General features: G+C 36.1%; 1 protein-coding gene across 6 annotated transcripts in view; it reads left to right on the forward strand.

Annotated features, from left to right (window-relative positions):
* ITPR2 (inositol 1,4,5-trisphosphate receptor type 2) overlaps positions 1–16,913 on the forward strand; it is a 488,958-nt gene that overhangs the window by 373,448 nt on the left and 98,597 nt on the right. For all 6 annotated transcript variants that reach the window (XR_008419706.1, XM_019452273.2, XM_053895795.1 and 3 more), the window contains 2 exons: positions 6,571–6,763; positions 10,291–10,416. Coding sequence is in view for 5 of the 6 variants with exons in the window: in XM_019452273.2 (XP_019307818.1) it covers positions 6,571–6,763; positions 10,291–10,416 (319 nt within the window). In the remaining variant the exon portion in view is untranslated. The remainder of the gene's footprint in view (positions 1–6,570; positions 6,764–10,290; positions 10,417–16,913) is intronic.

The following is a 16,913-nucleotide window of genomic DNA, read 5'->3' on the forward strand; positions in this document are numbered from 1 at the left end:
CTATTAACTCTCAGGGTATATTATCACTACACCTTGTTGTTTCCTATTGCCAAACATTTGGAATAATGAGCATTATTACCTCATATCACAGGATGGATCTCTTGCTCACGTTTATAGACATGAATAATACTGCAGCCTTGGTGGGAGATTTGACCCTGGTAGAACCCATGAGCTGGACCAGAAGCAGAAACATTCTTTATTGCATCAGGTGCTTAGAGACAGAGAGGCTGGCCAAGTCAGGAAGCTGGGGAAATTGATACAAATTTATCACCAAACCACTTAGGTTCTGAGGAAGGTCCCAGAAGTCACAGTACAAAGCTACAGGATTAGAAGAGGTAGGAATAGGAGGTGGGCTGGGTGGGTCAGAGGAAGGGTCCAGTTAATACCTGTGTGAGAGATGGCAGCTATCATTTGAGGTTGGATTTTTACTGGTTTCCCAGCAATGAGGAGGTATTTCACTGCAAATACACAACTTTAATAATTTGTTAGCAGATCACTTACTCTCCATCACATACAGAAGATAATTCTGTGTAATAAGTGCATAAACAAAGGGCGAAGGAAATGTAGAGAAAACAGCAATTAACTGTGCCTGGGGAGTTTCAGGATGGATTTTACAGACAGTTGCCAAAAAAATATATTAAAGATTGAGTAGAAGTTTCTTCATTAAAGATTGGGCACAGAATTTCAGATAGAAGTAAATGAAAGAAAGATGTGAAAGAACATATGAGTGGGGGTGTCTCTTTTCAAAAGAACAACTGTGAAAGATGATGGTATTGAAGATGACTACACTGGAGAAAAACGTGTGTGTGTGTGTGTGTGTGTGTGTGTGTGCATGCACGCATGCGTGCGTGCACGTCTCTGTGTGTGTGTAGGATATTTATAATGCTCCTTATAAAATGTGATCACCTAAGGAAAAGGGTATGGAAAAGGACACCCCTGGGCTTCTGGTCTGAATAAATAAGCAGAACTGGTGTTGCGCATTGGGGGCCTAGCTCTGAGACCCCAGAGAAAGGAAGACCATTTGTTGGTTCTTGGATAAATAGAACTTGAGGTGACTTTGAGGCATGCATGAAGTTGGGTACAGAAGTCCAGGGTTCAAAGGAACAGTCTGGACTGATGATCTAACTTATACATGTTGACCAGTCCTCATGCTCATTGGAAGACCAGCTCATATGCCCCACGCAGAGAGGCCTCTCACCCTTCTATCAAGCATTCATTAGTTTCATCCCACTGCACCTCCCACAACAGTTTGATCATGCTGTTAAATATATCATATTGGAATATGTGTATTATGTATCACTTGTCCCTTCCTTGAGACAGGGCCCATTCTTGATCATCTCTATGTTTCCAAAACTGACACTGTGCCTGGAGCACCACCATAATAATGATTATTGTTGAAAATAATAGGTTTTCTAAAGTTATAGACTGAAAGACACTGGGAAATTTGAAGGACCTTGTGGGTCACCCATCCAAAGAGAAATTATTCTGTAATGATCCTGCTTCCACTTCCAATTCTTCCTGTGATAGAGATCTCACTACTTCAGAAGGAAACAGATCCAATTTTGAACAATTTGAATAATTAGAAAGTTATTTTTTTATAAAGAGTGCACATCAGCCCACTTTAGTGTTTACCCAGTGTTCAGAACATTTGCTCCTCCATCAGCATGATAGCTTGGCTGTACCATTTGAAGACCCATGATGATCACTAAGCTATAGCCTCCTATAGATTGGGATTCATGATGTTTTTTCACTTTGAATTCCCCAGAGCTCCTTACCTAAGGAGTGAATAGTCATTTGTTGAATAAATATATTGAAAACATTATCCATTTTGGCTTTTTACAGTTAATACATCCCCCTTGTCTGCAGCAATCCCTCTAGTTTGTAGGTGCCCCCTTGTAAAATGTGACAACCAGAATCAAACATAGCATCTCATAAAGGACTGAATAGTTTGGTTTGTAATAAATAAGGCTCTATTTATTTTTCAAAATTAATCTTAATTTTAATTTTTGATTTAAATTTTTAAAAAGTCAAAAGCAATGCACCCATTTTTCCCACATCCCGTCCCCTGACTCTGGCAACCACCAATCTATTGTCTGTATCTATGTATATCTATTGTATGTATCTATTTATATTCAGAGTCCACATATAAGAGAGATCATGTGCTATTTGTCTTTCTCTATCTGACTTTTTTCATTTATATGAATAATATAAATGGACGCTTGAGGTCCATTCATTTGTTGTCATAAATGGTGAGATTTTGTTATTCTTTATGGCAAATATTCCTCTGTGTATATATACCACCATTTTCTTTACCCATTCATCCATTGACAGACACTTAGGTTGTTTCCATAATCCGATTATTGTAAATAGTGTTGCAGTGAACATGGGGGTGCAGATATTTTTCAAATTAGTATTTTTGTTTATTTTGGATAAATATGCAAAAGTGGAATTGCTGGATCACATAGTAGTTCCAATTTTAATTTTTGAGGAACCTCCATATTGTTTTCTACAGTGGCCACACCAATTTACATTTCCACCAAGAGTGCACAAAGGTTCCCTTTTCTCCACATCTTCACCAATACTTAATATTTCTAGTCTTTTTGATAATAGTCATTCTAACATGTGTGAGATCATATCACATTGTGGTTTTGATTTGAAGTTTCTTGATGATGAATGATGTAGGGCATCTTTTCATGTATTTATTGCCCATTTGTCTATCTTCTTCAGAAAATTATCTATTCAGATCTTCTGCCCATTTTTTAATCAGATTGGGTTTTTCCGCTATTGAGTTGTATGAATTCTTTATATAGTTTGGCTATTAGCCCCTTATTGGATATTTGATTTGCATATATTTTCTCCCATTCAGTAACTTGCTTTTTCACTTTGTTGATGGTTTCCTTTGATGTGCAAAAGCTTTTTAGTTCGATGTAGTCCCACTTGTTTATTTTTGCTTTTGTTGCCTTAGCTTTTGTCATGTGATTTAAATCATCATCTTCAAGACCTATGTCAAGGAACTTACTACCTGTTTTCTTCTAAGACTTTTTGTGGTTTCAAGTCTTCTGTTTAAGTTTTGATCATTTTGAGTTAATTTTTGTGTACTGTGTAAGGTAGTGGTCCAGTTTCATTCTTTTGCATGTAGCTGTCCAATTTTCCAAACCATTTATTGAAGAGACTGTCCTTTCCTCATTTTGTGTTCTTGGTTCCTTCATGGTTAACTAATTGACCACATATGCATGGATTTATTTCTGGGGTCTCTATTGTGATCCATTCATCTGTGTTTCTGTTTTTATGCCAATACCACACTGTTTCATTACTATAGCTTTGTAATACTGTTTGAAATCAGGGAGTGTAATTTCTGTCTGTAACTTGCTTTGGCTATCTGGGGTCTTCAGTGGTTCCATACAAATTTTAAGACTGTTCCTTTTTTGTTAGGAGTGTTTGTTCCATTTGAAAAATATCATGGAAATTTTGACAGGGATTGCATTGAATCTGTATATTGCTTAGGGTAGTATGGATATTTTTTAAAAATATTAGTTTTTCCAAACAATGAGCATGAAATATTTTTCCATTTATTTGTGGCTTCTTCAATTTCTTTCATTGGTGTCTTACAGTTTTTAATACATAGATCTTTTAGCTCCTTGATTAAATTTATTTCTAGGTATTGGAGAGAGAGAGAGAGAGAGCGAGCACACAAGTGGGGGAGAGGAGCAGAGGGAGAGAAAGACAGACAGAGAGAGAATATCTTAAACAGGCTTTATGCTCAGTGCAGAACTCCATGTGGGGCTTGATCCCATGACCCTGGGATCATGACCTCAGCCAAAATCTAGAGTTGGATGCTCAAATGACTGAGCCACCTAGGAGCCACTGTTGTGTTCTTTTTGATGAAATTCTGAATGAGGTTGTTTTCTTTATTTCTCTTTCTGATAGTTCATTATGAGTGCATAGCAATACAACAGAGTTTTGTGTATTAATTTTTGTGTCTTGCCACTTTACTGAATTTGTTTAGTATTCCTAACACTTTTTTGTTGGAGTATTTAGGGTTTTCTATACCTAATATCATGTCCTCTAGATATAGTGACCATTTAACTTCTTTTTTTCCAATTTGGATGCCTTTTATTTTGCTTTCTTGTCTAATGGCTCTGGTTAGGACTTCTAATACTATGTTGAATAAAAGTGATATATGTCTTGAGAACCAGAACAGGGCAGGGTTACCTAGTGAGCAAAAAGTGTGATGGGACAAAACAGAAGAATTAATGTTGATTTCAACACATCATTGTCTTGGTACTGATCTTAGAGGAGGAACTTTCAGCTTTGTACTGTTGGTATATTATGATAGCTGTGTGACTTTGTCAGGTATGGCTTTTATGTTGAGATATGTTCCCTCTATACCCACTTCGTTGAAAGTTTTTACCATAAATGGATGTTGAACTTTCTCAAATGCTTTTTCTGCATCTGTTGAACTCATTATATGATTTTAATGTTTTATTTTGTTACTGTACTACATCACATTGACTGATTTGTGGATGTTGAACATCCCTTGCGTCCCTGGAGTATATCCCACTTGATCATGGTATACAGACACTATTTCTTAAATGCATCCTGAGAATTTTTTTTTATGGTTGTATACTTTTGGATCAAGAAAAAAAAAAAAAAAAACAACGTTTTTTTCCCCCCTGCAATATAAATAGGTCCAATTTTTCTTTTGTATAATTGACTTCTTTAACCTGTGTTTGGGAATTTTATTTACTGCTACTAAATTTCATTCTGTGTGTGTATTTTTTTTCATTTTTTAATGTTTATTTATTTTTGATAAAGAGACAGAGACAGAGACAGAAATAGTGCATGAATAGAGGAGGGGCAGCAAGAGCGGGAGACACAAAATCTGAAACAGGCTCTACGCTGTGAACTGTCAGCACAGAGTCGACATGGGGCTCAAAGCCACGAACTGTGAGATCATGACCTGAGCCAAAGTCGGATGCTTAACCGACTGAGCCAAACAGGTGCCCCTTTTTTGTTTGTTTATATGATAGTATTCTAGCATTTAGTTTGCATATTTACATATCATTTAGGATAGCTTATATTACAAGTAACAGAACACCAGATTGACCATTGTTTGAACAATAAAAATATTTGATTATCCCACATAAAATGAAATCTGTAGGTACCGGTAGTTCTACAATTGATTCAATAACTCAAGTGATGTCTTCAGACATGCAAGCCTTTCCTATCGTACTTTGTGTCTTCCTTATTATGCTGGTGATATCTCACCTCAAGATTGCAAAAGGGCTGCCAGAGTTTTAAGCATCATGCCCTTCTATTACCTTTTGTTCTAAGTGGGAAGAAAAAGAATACAGGCCAAAACAAGAGTTTTTTGTATTTTGTATTTAGTTTTTTGGCTTTATTATTTTGTTTCTTTCATGTGACTCTCTGTTTTTTCAGGAAGCAAAATCTTTCCTGATTCCCTCTCCCCTGCCACCAGGATATTTCTACTTATGCCTCATTTCCTGGAACTAGGTCACATGCTTGCCCCACTATACCAGCCTGTGGTGAAGGGGAGTAGTAGGGTGGCCTTTCTGGCTTAGACCAATCCTGATTCATTCTTGAGGGATAAGCAGAGTATATAAACATGTACCTTGAGATTTAGTCTAAACAAACCCTTGTTGCATGGTGAATTCGTATGAAAATATTCAGCTGGTTTTTGTTTTGTTTAGTCTAACATTAAACTGTCACAAGTACCAAATAAGACAAATTGAAAATAAGGAGTACTTACATCTAGTTATATATTTAAATGGATATTATACCTACAAAAATATGTTTTGCCATGAGTAGGAAACATTTTAATGATATAAAGCACCTTTTTCTATAGAACTCAGGGCACATCACGTTGAGTATGTCATTTGGTCTCCAACAGATCTTTTTAGGAAGAACAAGCTAAGAATAAGATGCAGATATACCAAGTGCTGTGTTTAAGGTTATGCAGCCAATCACTTAGTTCTTAATTCTCTGATGTAACTCATGAAAATAAAAAATGGGTGACAGAACTTTAATGTTATTCCAGAAAGAATAAAGATTTGGGGTTTTGTTATTTATAACAGTATTTATGATACAGTCATCAGTTAATTTTTCTTTTTTTATTATTTTTTAATATTCATTTATTATTTATTATTCATTTATTCTTTTTTTAATGTTCATTTACTTTTGAGAGAGAGAGAGAGACCTAGTGTGAGTGGGACAGGGGCAGAGAGAGAGGGAGACACAGAATCTGAAGCAGGCTTCAGGCTATGAGCTGTCCACCCAGAGCCTGACATGGGCTTGAACTCACAAACTGTGAGATCATGACCTGAGCCAAAGTCGGATGCTTAACCGACTGAGCCACCCAGGTGTCCCTAATTTTTCTTAAAGACACCAATGAAAAGTAGTGCACTAAAGGATTATTCTAGGGATTTCATGCTGGCATGTTTTTTCAAACTTAATTAATAAAATATGATTCATAAACTCATGCTAAAAACACAAAATAGTCTAAGACTGAAGTGCCCAAAAGCTAAAGCAAATGCACATTAATATTTTCAGATTGTTCGGCATGATAGGACAATGGAACAAATAGTTTTTCCTGTCCCCAATATATGTGAATACCTTACGCGAGAATCCAAGAGCCGTGTGTTCAACACAACTGAAAGGGATGAACAAGGAAGTAAAGTGAATGACTTTTTCCAGCAAACTGAAGATCTCTACAATGAAATGAAGTGGCAGAAGAAAATCAGGAGTAAGTACAATAAAGTAAAATGGTTAGTTTTGAGCATAATGGTAGATAAGTTGGTACTTTAGGATACATAACAGGATTCATTTAAATTTTTTTTTACAGCTTATTTATTTATTCTGAGCGAGAGTGTGAGTAGAGCAGGGACAGAGAGAGAGGTAGAGAGAGAATCCCAAGTAGGCTTTATGCTGTTAGTGCAGAGTCTGATGCAGGGCTTGATCCATGAGATCATGACCATGAGATCATGACCTGAGCGCAAACCAAGAGTTGGACGCTTAACTGACTGAGCCACCCAGGCATCCCTAAATTGGCTTTTAATTTCTTGCCATTTGATGGTACTCAAATCACTTATAAGCTTAAGAATATAATCTCAGTCCACACCTGAGTGAGAGCTGAGACACCTGTGGCTTAACAGAAACAGAAGACTACATTAGATCATCTTTTAGTGCTGATCCTGTAGTTTTATAAATATTATGAAATGCAAGCTTGCAGCTGTATGTTTCAACTGCTGAACAGCTGCAAGTCTGCTGTCTTTGAATGGGCTCTGACTGGCCTTAACGATCAGTGAATGGGATGGAGAGACATCGGCACCAGCATGCTTGTCCTCTCTTATCTTAAGATCCTATGAGTGAATAGATTGTTTAATGTTTTCTTGAAAGTCATTCTTTCTTTCAAAATATCTTTACCTTGCCAAGTCAGACTAAAAATTCTATGGCACTTGTATAAAAATAAAGCAATGTTATAATTTTACAGTTAAAAATTAATATAATGCAGGAGCGCCTGGGTAGCTCAGTCACTTGAGCATCGTTCTTGATTTCAGCCTACGTCATAATCTCATAGTTGTGAAACTGTAACTCGTGTTGGGCTCCACACTGTGGAGCCTGCTTGAGATTCTCTTTCTCTGCCTCGCCTCTGCCCCTCCCCTCCCCCCAAATTAATATAATACAGTTTCCATTACTTACATCACAGCAGTCAACTCTATATGCAAATATTGAGTTTTAAAAATTTTTAAATTCTTTTTTTAAAGTTTATTTATTTGGGGGGTAGGGTCAGAGTGAGAGGGGGCAGAAGATCTGAAGTGGGTTCTGTGCTGACAGCAGAGAAACTGATGTGGGACTTGAAGTCACAAACCTTGAGAACCATGAGAACCTGAGCTGAAGTTGGACACTTAACCAACTGAGCCACCGAGGCACACCTAAAATTTCAAAATTTTAAAGTTTATAATACACTTTAGTTTGCTTCCCCAGATAAGGGATATCATGAGTTTTAAACAAAAATTATTAGGGGGGAACTCTAGATTAGGTCTTTCCTATCCTTGGGGGATGTTTTCCAGACCAGCAGGCATATGTTCTCAATACCTCCATTCAACAGTGTTTCATCATTCCAGTTTCCTAGGAACTTTACTGAGTGTGGTTTATGGATTTGAGTGGAGCTTGTGACATACCATCTTTGGCTATAAGATTATGGTATCCACTGTTAGGCTTTCTTATCAGAATATTTGAAAAATAAAGAAATGACTCTCCCTTAGCATTTTGCCATATAGAACCTTATGGAATTCAGAGAAAATTTAGGGTGTCTAGAACACATACATGAAAATTCAACAATTTTATTTGGGACATTGGAAAAGCACACATTTTATCCCTGACTAAACTAAGTTGAATAATGAACTAGTGCTTGTGGGGTTTGTTCTTTTTTGGATAAATATTTTATCAATTATTAAAAAACAAATCTTAAAATGAATTTCAATGTACATCTTACATTTAAAGTTTGGAAGCAACTTACTATGAGGTTATAGATAGAATGATTCATTGGATGTACTACAAATGTATGTATCAACATCTTCTATTTTGTCTTAATGTTCAACTTTTCATTTTTTTAAGTTTATTTATTTTGAGTGGGGGGAGAGCATGTGAGGGAGGAAAGGCAGAGAGAGAGGGAGAGAGAGAATCCCAAACAGGCTCCATGCTGCCATCACAGAGCCCAGTGTGGGGCTCGATCTCAAGAACCACGAGATCATGACTTGAACCAAAGTCAAGAGTTGGGCACTTAACCAACTGAGTCATCTGGGTGCCCCAATATTCTGCTTTTTAAAATGAAGACTCCTAATAAAAATGATGGAGATGCAGATATTTACAATTTAAGATACATCAGTCAACTAAATGCCATAGCAAATCATAGCCTGTTTCAGCTTTGGGATCCTTTATTCCAAGAGAAGGAAAACAACATATACTGAAGGGAAGTGCAGTTTATAAGTGAGCAGCAGATCCCAGATTGGAATTCACAGAACATAATTTGAAAAGTTTATAATTTCTCCTTGAAATTTGATGTTCCTTTCTCCCTCATGTAACTCCAATATTTTAGATGTGATGTTTAGATAGTAAGAGTTAGAGAATGGACAAGCTCTGAAAAAGTCATGTGGTCAAATTTGTATGCATTTCATATTTGTTCAGTTATTTAGGAGACGTAGATTTAGTAGATGCACCTACTAATTCATTTCTGAAGATAAATACAGAATCTCATTTCTGAAAATATTCAGTAAAGCCTCTCCCACTTATTAGTACTTCCTATTGTATCTTTCATGTTTTTCTGCTGTTAAAAACCCAAGTTTTTAGGAAGTGTTAAGGTTTAAAACTTAGATATTGTAAGGGGCACCTGAGTGGTTCAGTTGGTTAAGCATCCAACTGTTGATTTCAGCTCAGGTCATGATGTCACAGTTCATGGGATTGATCCCACATTCATGGGATTCTCTTTCCCTCTCTTTTTGCCCTTCCCCCCAATCGTTCTCTCTTTCTCTCTCTCTCTCTCTCTCTCAAAAATAAATAAAACTTAGATATTATAAATCATGAGTTCCCAGTAAGCAGTATTATACCATGCTATTAAGGTTCAGAATTTCAGGTTACTTTGGGTCATAGGAATATTCATCAGACATGAGTCTGGTTTGGGCTTTTTTTTTCCTTTTCCTTTTCTTTTACTTTTCTTTTCTTTTCTTTTCTTTTCTTTTCTTTTCTTTTCTTTTCTTTTCTCTTCTTTGCTTCTTCTTTTACTTCTTCTTTTCTTCTTCTTCTTCTTCTTCTTCTTCTTCTTCTTCTTCTTCTTCTTCTGACTGTAAGGCATGGGAGTGGGACCAATTAATCAATATTACTGACTTACAAAGTGATACATACTGTTCTGTTAAGGGGGGCCCCAGGCATCCACTAACCTGTCTTTCCCCTAATCTGCTCTAGGGATGTGTCAGAGGGAATTATTACAGAATCACCTTTTCTGACCGTGTTTAGCAATTGCAAAATTACCCACCCCTTTGTAATGGCTTGGGTGTAAATTGGCTGAAGAATAAAGAAGGAATCAAATAGAAAACTCCCTTATGGTACTGATTATAAACTTTCTTAAATAAGTCACTTTGGATGTTTATTTAAATGTGCTTTTATACTACTTTACAAAAACACAATTTAGTAAAATGTTGTTTCAGTAGGGTTCTTGTGTTGAGATCAAAATTAATTCTTCTGTTTTGTCCCATCACACTTTTTGCTCACTAGGTAACCCTGCCCTGTTCTGGTTCTCAAGGCACATATCCCTGTGGGGGAGCATTTCCTTCAACTTGGCTGTGTTCATCAATTTAGCTGTTGCTCTCTTCTACCCATTTGGGGATGATGGAGATGAAGGCAAGTGCTTGTCTTTCTTTAAATGATAAATAATTTTAAAGTTCTAAAAATAATACTCTTAAAAATACATCCCTTAACTAGTTAGAGCTTCAAAATAATAATAAGTTAATTCTTGTTACATAAACTTTTCTGTATTCATTGGAAGTAGACAATGGTGGTAAGTAGATTAGGCAGAAAACAATGGTCAATAGAAATGTTAGTTTTCCAAAACCTCATATACAGAAGAGCTATTAGAGGTATGCTAGACTGGCAAACAAAGCAATGAAAAAGAATTATTATTTCTACCTGATTAGTCTTACTGAAAGCATTTTTAATATGGTATCATCTTAATTATATAAATATATGGGAAAATGAGAGGTTTCTGCAAAAATATCCATTACGATTACCTTAAATGGTGGAATTTGTAATTTGCTCTCTTCCTTTCTTTTTGTTTTGTTTTAGTTTTCGATAGTGAACACACATGGACTCTGAAAAAAAATTTTTTTAATGTACAGCATAGAGCAGAATATGATCATAGAGAATATCTCACATTCTCAGATTAGAAGCTAATTCTTGTTTCCAATCTAGGACTTGTCTACATGATGACTGACTGAAATTAATATTATTAAACTAACAATAAATGAAGTTTTACAAAAGCAAAGATAAGAGATATCTCATTTTACATGAAATGGGAAGTAGAAGTGGAATATGCTGAAGGGTGGGACTGTGGAAAGAAAGTTTTGTTTAAGTCTCCCAAAGCGCATGGGAAAATATGTTGCAGGCTTTGGATACATTCGGTAAATAGCTCTGAAATGTGTGTGGAGAGAATTGATTGAAGGAAAAGATGAGAAACATTAATAAACAAGAACCACAAAGTGCTTTTATATTTCACCTGTTCATAGAATTATTGTAAGAATTGAATGAGATGCTATGTAGGTAAAGCATTTGGAACAGTACCTGGCAAGCATTCCATGAAGCTTAGTTGTTGTTGATGTCACTGTTGTTAAATATTAGTACAACAAAGGGAAGCCCAGTGAAAATAATAGTACAATGAGAGCAACAGGTATTTAAGCCGATTTCAGATGAACTGAAAGTGAGCATGGAGGGAAATGAGAATCCAGGACTAATTTGCTATTTCAAAGCTCTCTTACAGTTAATAGACATCAAAATCCAAACCTTTAGGTATAATTTGAATGCCTTTTAAAAAAGTTTGATATTTTAGAAGGCATGCTTGTACTGAAAGAAGAATACTCAACAGTGGAGCAGATGGGTGAGGAGTGAAATAGAAAACATAGCAAATATTTGGCCATCCGTTGTGGGAAGTTGCAAATACACCAGGAAGTGGAAACAGCTTTCTTTTCACTGTTTAGTCTTATTTAGTGATGACAGCCCTCTTGGCAGAGAAGAATGTAACTCTCGTAAGAAGAGAAGTCCAGCATGAAATGATAAATTGGTATCATCTGCACACAGAACGTTGAGAGTAGGTTGTAGAGTCTCAGTTAATAGAAGCATAAGGTCTTAGATATGGAAGCAATTCTGGAAATCCTCTGATATCAAATCCTCATTTGACAGATAAAGAGATGGAATCCCAGAGAGGCTAAAAAATGGTAGCCTCTCTTTAGTAGAAAGTTAACTCCTTTGTTTCCAATCCAGGACTTTTCTACATAGATAATTGGGTTGGGAGCATATAGATAACAGGAAGATGACAAATCTTCATATAGAAGATTATTTTTTCTGAGTTCCATTCTATGGTATCCCTTACTTGACCACTAGAGCCAATGTATATAGCCTCTGCTGCCACCTATTGTACATGAAATATAATGGTAATGGGCAATGCCACCCCTCTAGACATCTATTTTTTACTCATTCAGGAGAAAGTAAAATATCTGATACATTTTTGATACTTGCCTAGTAACAGTTATAGCAGTAATATTTATATAATAATAATAGCAGCTGATGTTGTTTACTATTTAGCTTGGGTCGAGCAGAATGCTAAACACTTCACATACATAATTTCATTGACTCTTCCTGACAATCCTATAAAGCAAGCACTTCATCTTTATGGATGAAGATCTGAGGCTTAAGAAGATTTGCCCAATAATTCAGGAGAGGAGTCCATAAATATGTATTTTTTAACAAGCTCCCAAGGTATTGCTGATGCAGCTGGTCATTGAGCAAGCACTTGAAACCACATGTATAGTACAGTTTGGAGTAAGGCTTCAGCGTCAGAAAGAAATAGGACTAACAAAAACACGACTGAAAAACATGGTGCCTCATCATCATGTGAAGATGCAGATTTTACTCTTCCAAAAGGACTGGGTAATAGTTAATACTAGTAACCAAGGTAGAGGCTCAATCTTAGGTGTCCGTGTCGAGTGAGGGGCACTGATGCTAAGAGAGAAGAGAAGGCATGAGCTGCCATTTTGGCAATATGGAATCCCAAGGTCATGTTTGGCTAACCTAATTACAGTTCTGGATGAGTTATTTAATTATAATTCTATGAATAAAGTTAAAATTTTGGTCAGGATTAGCTCAGTCTTTAACCTTCAGTTGTACACTATGCGTAGCTAGGAAGACTGAGAAAACAAAGTCAAAACGGAGAAGCGTACTTGGATATCAGAACTGTCTGGAGAAGGATAATCCTGTGCTGGACATGCAAGTTCTCTAATGCTGGATTTTGTTAGACATAGTTTGGGTGACTACTTGCCAAGAGCACTTGGAGGTGATTTAAAGGTGGATTAGTTGAGCATTAACATTCCTTCCACAAAGTACATGAAAATGATGGAGACATGTCAAAGAACACAAGATCCAACTTGCAAAGCTTCCCAGTGACCACATCTGCAGAAATTTTGAGGAAAAAAAAATGTATTGACAATAATACATAATAACCCATGCAATAAAATGAGAATCTAGGAGTCTATATGGATCATGAGAAAAGAAAGCTCCTCCTTACAATAGTATTCCAATTAATAAAAGTAGAAGGAGGGGCACCTGGGTGGCTCAGTCAGTTAAGCTTCCGACTCTTGATTTTGACTCAGGTCATGATCTCGTGGTTTGTGAGTTCAAGCTCTGTGTTGGGTTCTGTGATGACAGTGCGGAGCCTGCTTGGAAATCTCTCTCCCTCTCTCTCTGTCCCCACCCCATTTTTGCTTTGCTCTCTGTCTTTCAAAATAAACTTTAAAAAAAAGCATTAAAAGAAAAATTAAAAATAAATGTAGAAGGAATGATGGATATAGAATATCACCATTTGGCAAACAATACTGTAGTAAGAATCATCAATTGAATATTAGTACTACATTTAATGGATGCTAAAATTCATAGGTGAATGTTAGATGAAAACGCATAATGAGACACAGGATATTGACATAGTCTCAAAGTGTTTTACCCCACATACTTATTCATTACGAGAGGAGAAAGAATAACTTTAATTTGGAGAAATCACTTTAAATGATCAGCGTTAATGTCACCAGTAATGAGATGTCAATAACAAGTACCTCTTGATATGATCCACTGACAAGGACATGGCAGTATTAGCCAAAAATACATAAACTGAGGAAATTTTAGACAAACCCCAAATTAGGGACATTCTTCAAAATAATTGGTTAGTAATCTTTAAGCTTATGAAAGATAAAGATAGAGGAACGTTTCAAATTAATAGAGACTAAAGAGATATGACAACTGATATAATATGTGATCCTGGTCCAGATAAAGAATACTAATTGGGCAACTGATAAATTTTGAATAAGGCCTATAGATTAGATAAAAGTGATATATCAAAATAAAGTACCTAGGAATAAACTTAACCAAGGAGGTGAAAGACCTGTACTCTGAACAGTATAAAACACTGATGAAAGAAACTGGAAATGACACAAAGAAATGGAAAGATATTCCATGCTCACAGACTGAAAGAACCAATATTGTTAAAATGTCCATACTACCCAAAGCAATCTACAGATTTAATGCAATCCCTATCAAAAGACCAACATCATGTTTTACAGAACTAGAACAAATAATCCTAAAATTTTATAGGACGACGAAAGTGGTGGAATATCCAAAGCCGCACAAAGCTGGAGGCATCACAATCCCAGATTTCTATTATACTACAAAGCTGTATAATCAAAACAGTATGGTCTAGCACATACACACACAAAAAGACACATATATCAGTGGAACGGAATAGAGAGCCTAGAAATAAACCCTTGCATTCATGGTCAATTAATCTTTGACAAAGGAGACAAGAATATGCAATGGGAAAAAGATAGTCTCTTCAACAAACGGTGCTCGGAAAACTGGACAGCCACATGCAGAAGAATGAAACTACACCACTTCCTTACGCTATCACAAAAATAAACTCAAGATGGATTAAAGATCTAAATGTGAGACCTGAAACTGTAACAGTCCTAGAAGAAAACATAGACAGCAATCTTTTTGACATCAGCCATAGAGATATTTTTCTAGATCTGTCTCCTCAGGCAAGGGAAACAAAAGCAAAATTAAACTATTGAGACTACTCCAAAATAAAAAGCTTTTTCACAGCAAAAGGAAACCATCAACAAAACCAAAAGGCAACCTACTGAATAGGAGAAGATATTTGCAAATATCCGGTAAGGGGTTAATATCCCTTAATAAATGTATTCAAAAACTCAAAATATATTGATTTATATTATCAAGGTATATAAGCAATTCAAAACTCCCCCCCAAAAAAATCAATTAAAAAATGGACAGAGCACCTGAGTAGACAATTTTCCAAAGAAGACATATAGATGGCCAGCAGACATATGAAAAGATGCTCAACATCATTCATCATCAGGGAAATGCAAATTAAAACCACAATTAGATATCACCTTACACAGGTCAGAATGGCTAAAATCAAAACAATAAGAAGTAGCAAGTGTTGGTGAAGATGTGGAGATAAAGGAACCCTTGTGCGCTGTTGGTGGGAATGCAAACTGGTGCAGTCACTGTGGAAAACAGTATGGAGGTTCCTCAAAAAGTTAAAAATAGGGTTAAAATAGAATAATTCAACTACTGAGTATTTATCCTGAGAAAATGAACATACTAATTGAAAAAGATATGGGCATCCCTATGTTTATTATAGCATTATTTACAATAGCCAAGATATGGAAGTGAACCCATGTTTATCCAAAAATGAATGGTTAGGTGAAATAAGTCAGTCAGAAAAAGACAAATACAGTATAATTTCACTCATCTGTGGAATTTGAGAAACAAAATAAGTGAACAAACAAAGAAAAAAACAGACAAAAAGACTCTTAAATACTGAGAATAAACCGGTGGCTTCCAGAGAGGAGGTGGGTGGGGAATGAGTGAAATAGAGAAAAAGAATTAAGAGTACATTTATCTTGATAAGCACTGAAAAATGTATAGAATTGTTAAATCATTTCATTGTTCACCTGGAACTAATATAACACTGCATGTTAATTATACTTCAATTTAAAAAAGAAAAGATAAATAAAAATAAAAAATGGTGTATTGCATTAATTTCTTGATATTCATGACTGTAATATGGTTATGTAAGATGGAATCCACGTGAGGGGGATATAGTAATTTTGCATTATATTTGCAGCTGTTATACAAATCTGAAAGTGTTTTGGAATGAAAAGTAAAAAAAGAAAAGATAAATATGAGGATTCTGTCCAACTCTAAAGTCCCTGGATTCTGGGTATAGACATTGATCATGAAATCACCTGGGAAATCCTGGGCCAAAAAAAAAAAAAAAAAAAAAAAGGCTTTGGTCATAATGAGCCACTTTTCCCAACCCCACACCCTACAGGCTGTTCCAGAGTCATTGTGGCTACTGTGGCAGTGAGGACAGGGATGCTGACAGAGGCAATGGGCTGTGTAAGCTTTCTCCAACCATGTTTTCCAGCCTGATCACACATGAACTGGGAATTACTGGTGTTTATATACCTAGTGTACTGTTGGATTGTAATATTAACTGAGAGTGCATTGTCTCCCTTCAACCATAGTAGTGGTGTATAATAATTAACAGAAGGGTCACCTGGGTGGCCCAGTGAGTTAAGCAGCCAACTCTTGATTTCGGCTCTGGTCATGATCTCATGGTTCCTGAGATAGAGCCCTACTTCTTAAGATTCTCTCTCTCCCCCCTTGCCTGCTGCCCCTTCCCCATGTGCATGTGTACTTTCTTTCTCAAAAAAGTTTTTGAGAATAAAATAAATAGAATAAATATAAAAGAAGTAATTAAAGGGAGGTACTTAAGGGGAAGGTGATTCTCAGGGGATCAGCTTAGTGCACTCTCTCCCCAAATCCTGCTGTAGATCATTGCCTTTCATTGCCAGGCTTTGAAGAGCTCAGTTTGAATTTTTTTTGTTTGTTTGTTTGGGGGAATATTATGCAGTAGTTTTTATTTATTCAACTACAAAAACTATGGCAATTTTTTTGATGGGTAACACTTTAGAGTAACACTATATTGCTATACATTTGGTTGAGGATCAGATTGGATTCAGGAACAAGTGAAAACAATAACAAAAATCTTCAAA

This window comes from Panthera pardus, unplaced genomic scaffold (genome assembly GCF_024362965.1).
Source record: "Panthera pardus isolate Hobbes unplaced genomic scaffold, ASM2436296v1 HiC_scaffold_6, whole genome shotgun sequence".
Classification (NCBI taxonomy): domain Eukaryota; kingdom Metazoa; phylum Chordata; class Mammalia; order Carnivora; family Felidae; genus Panthera; species Panthera pardus.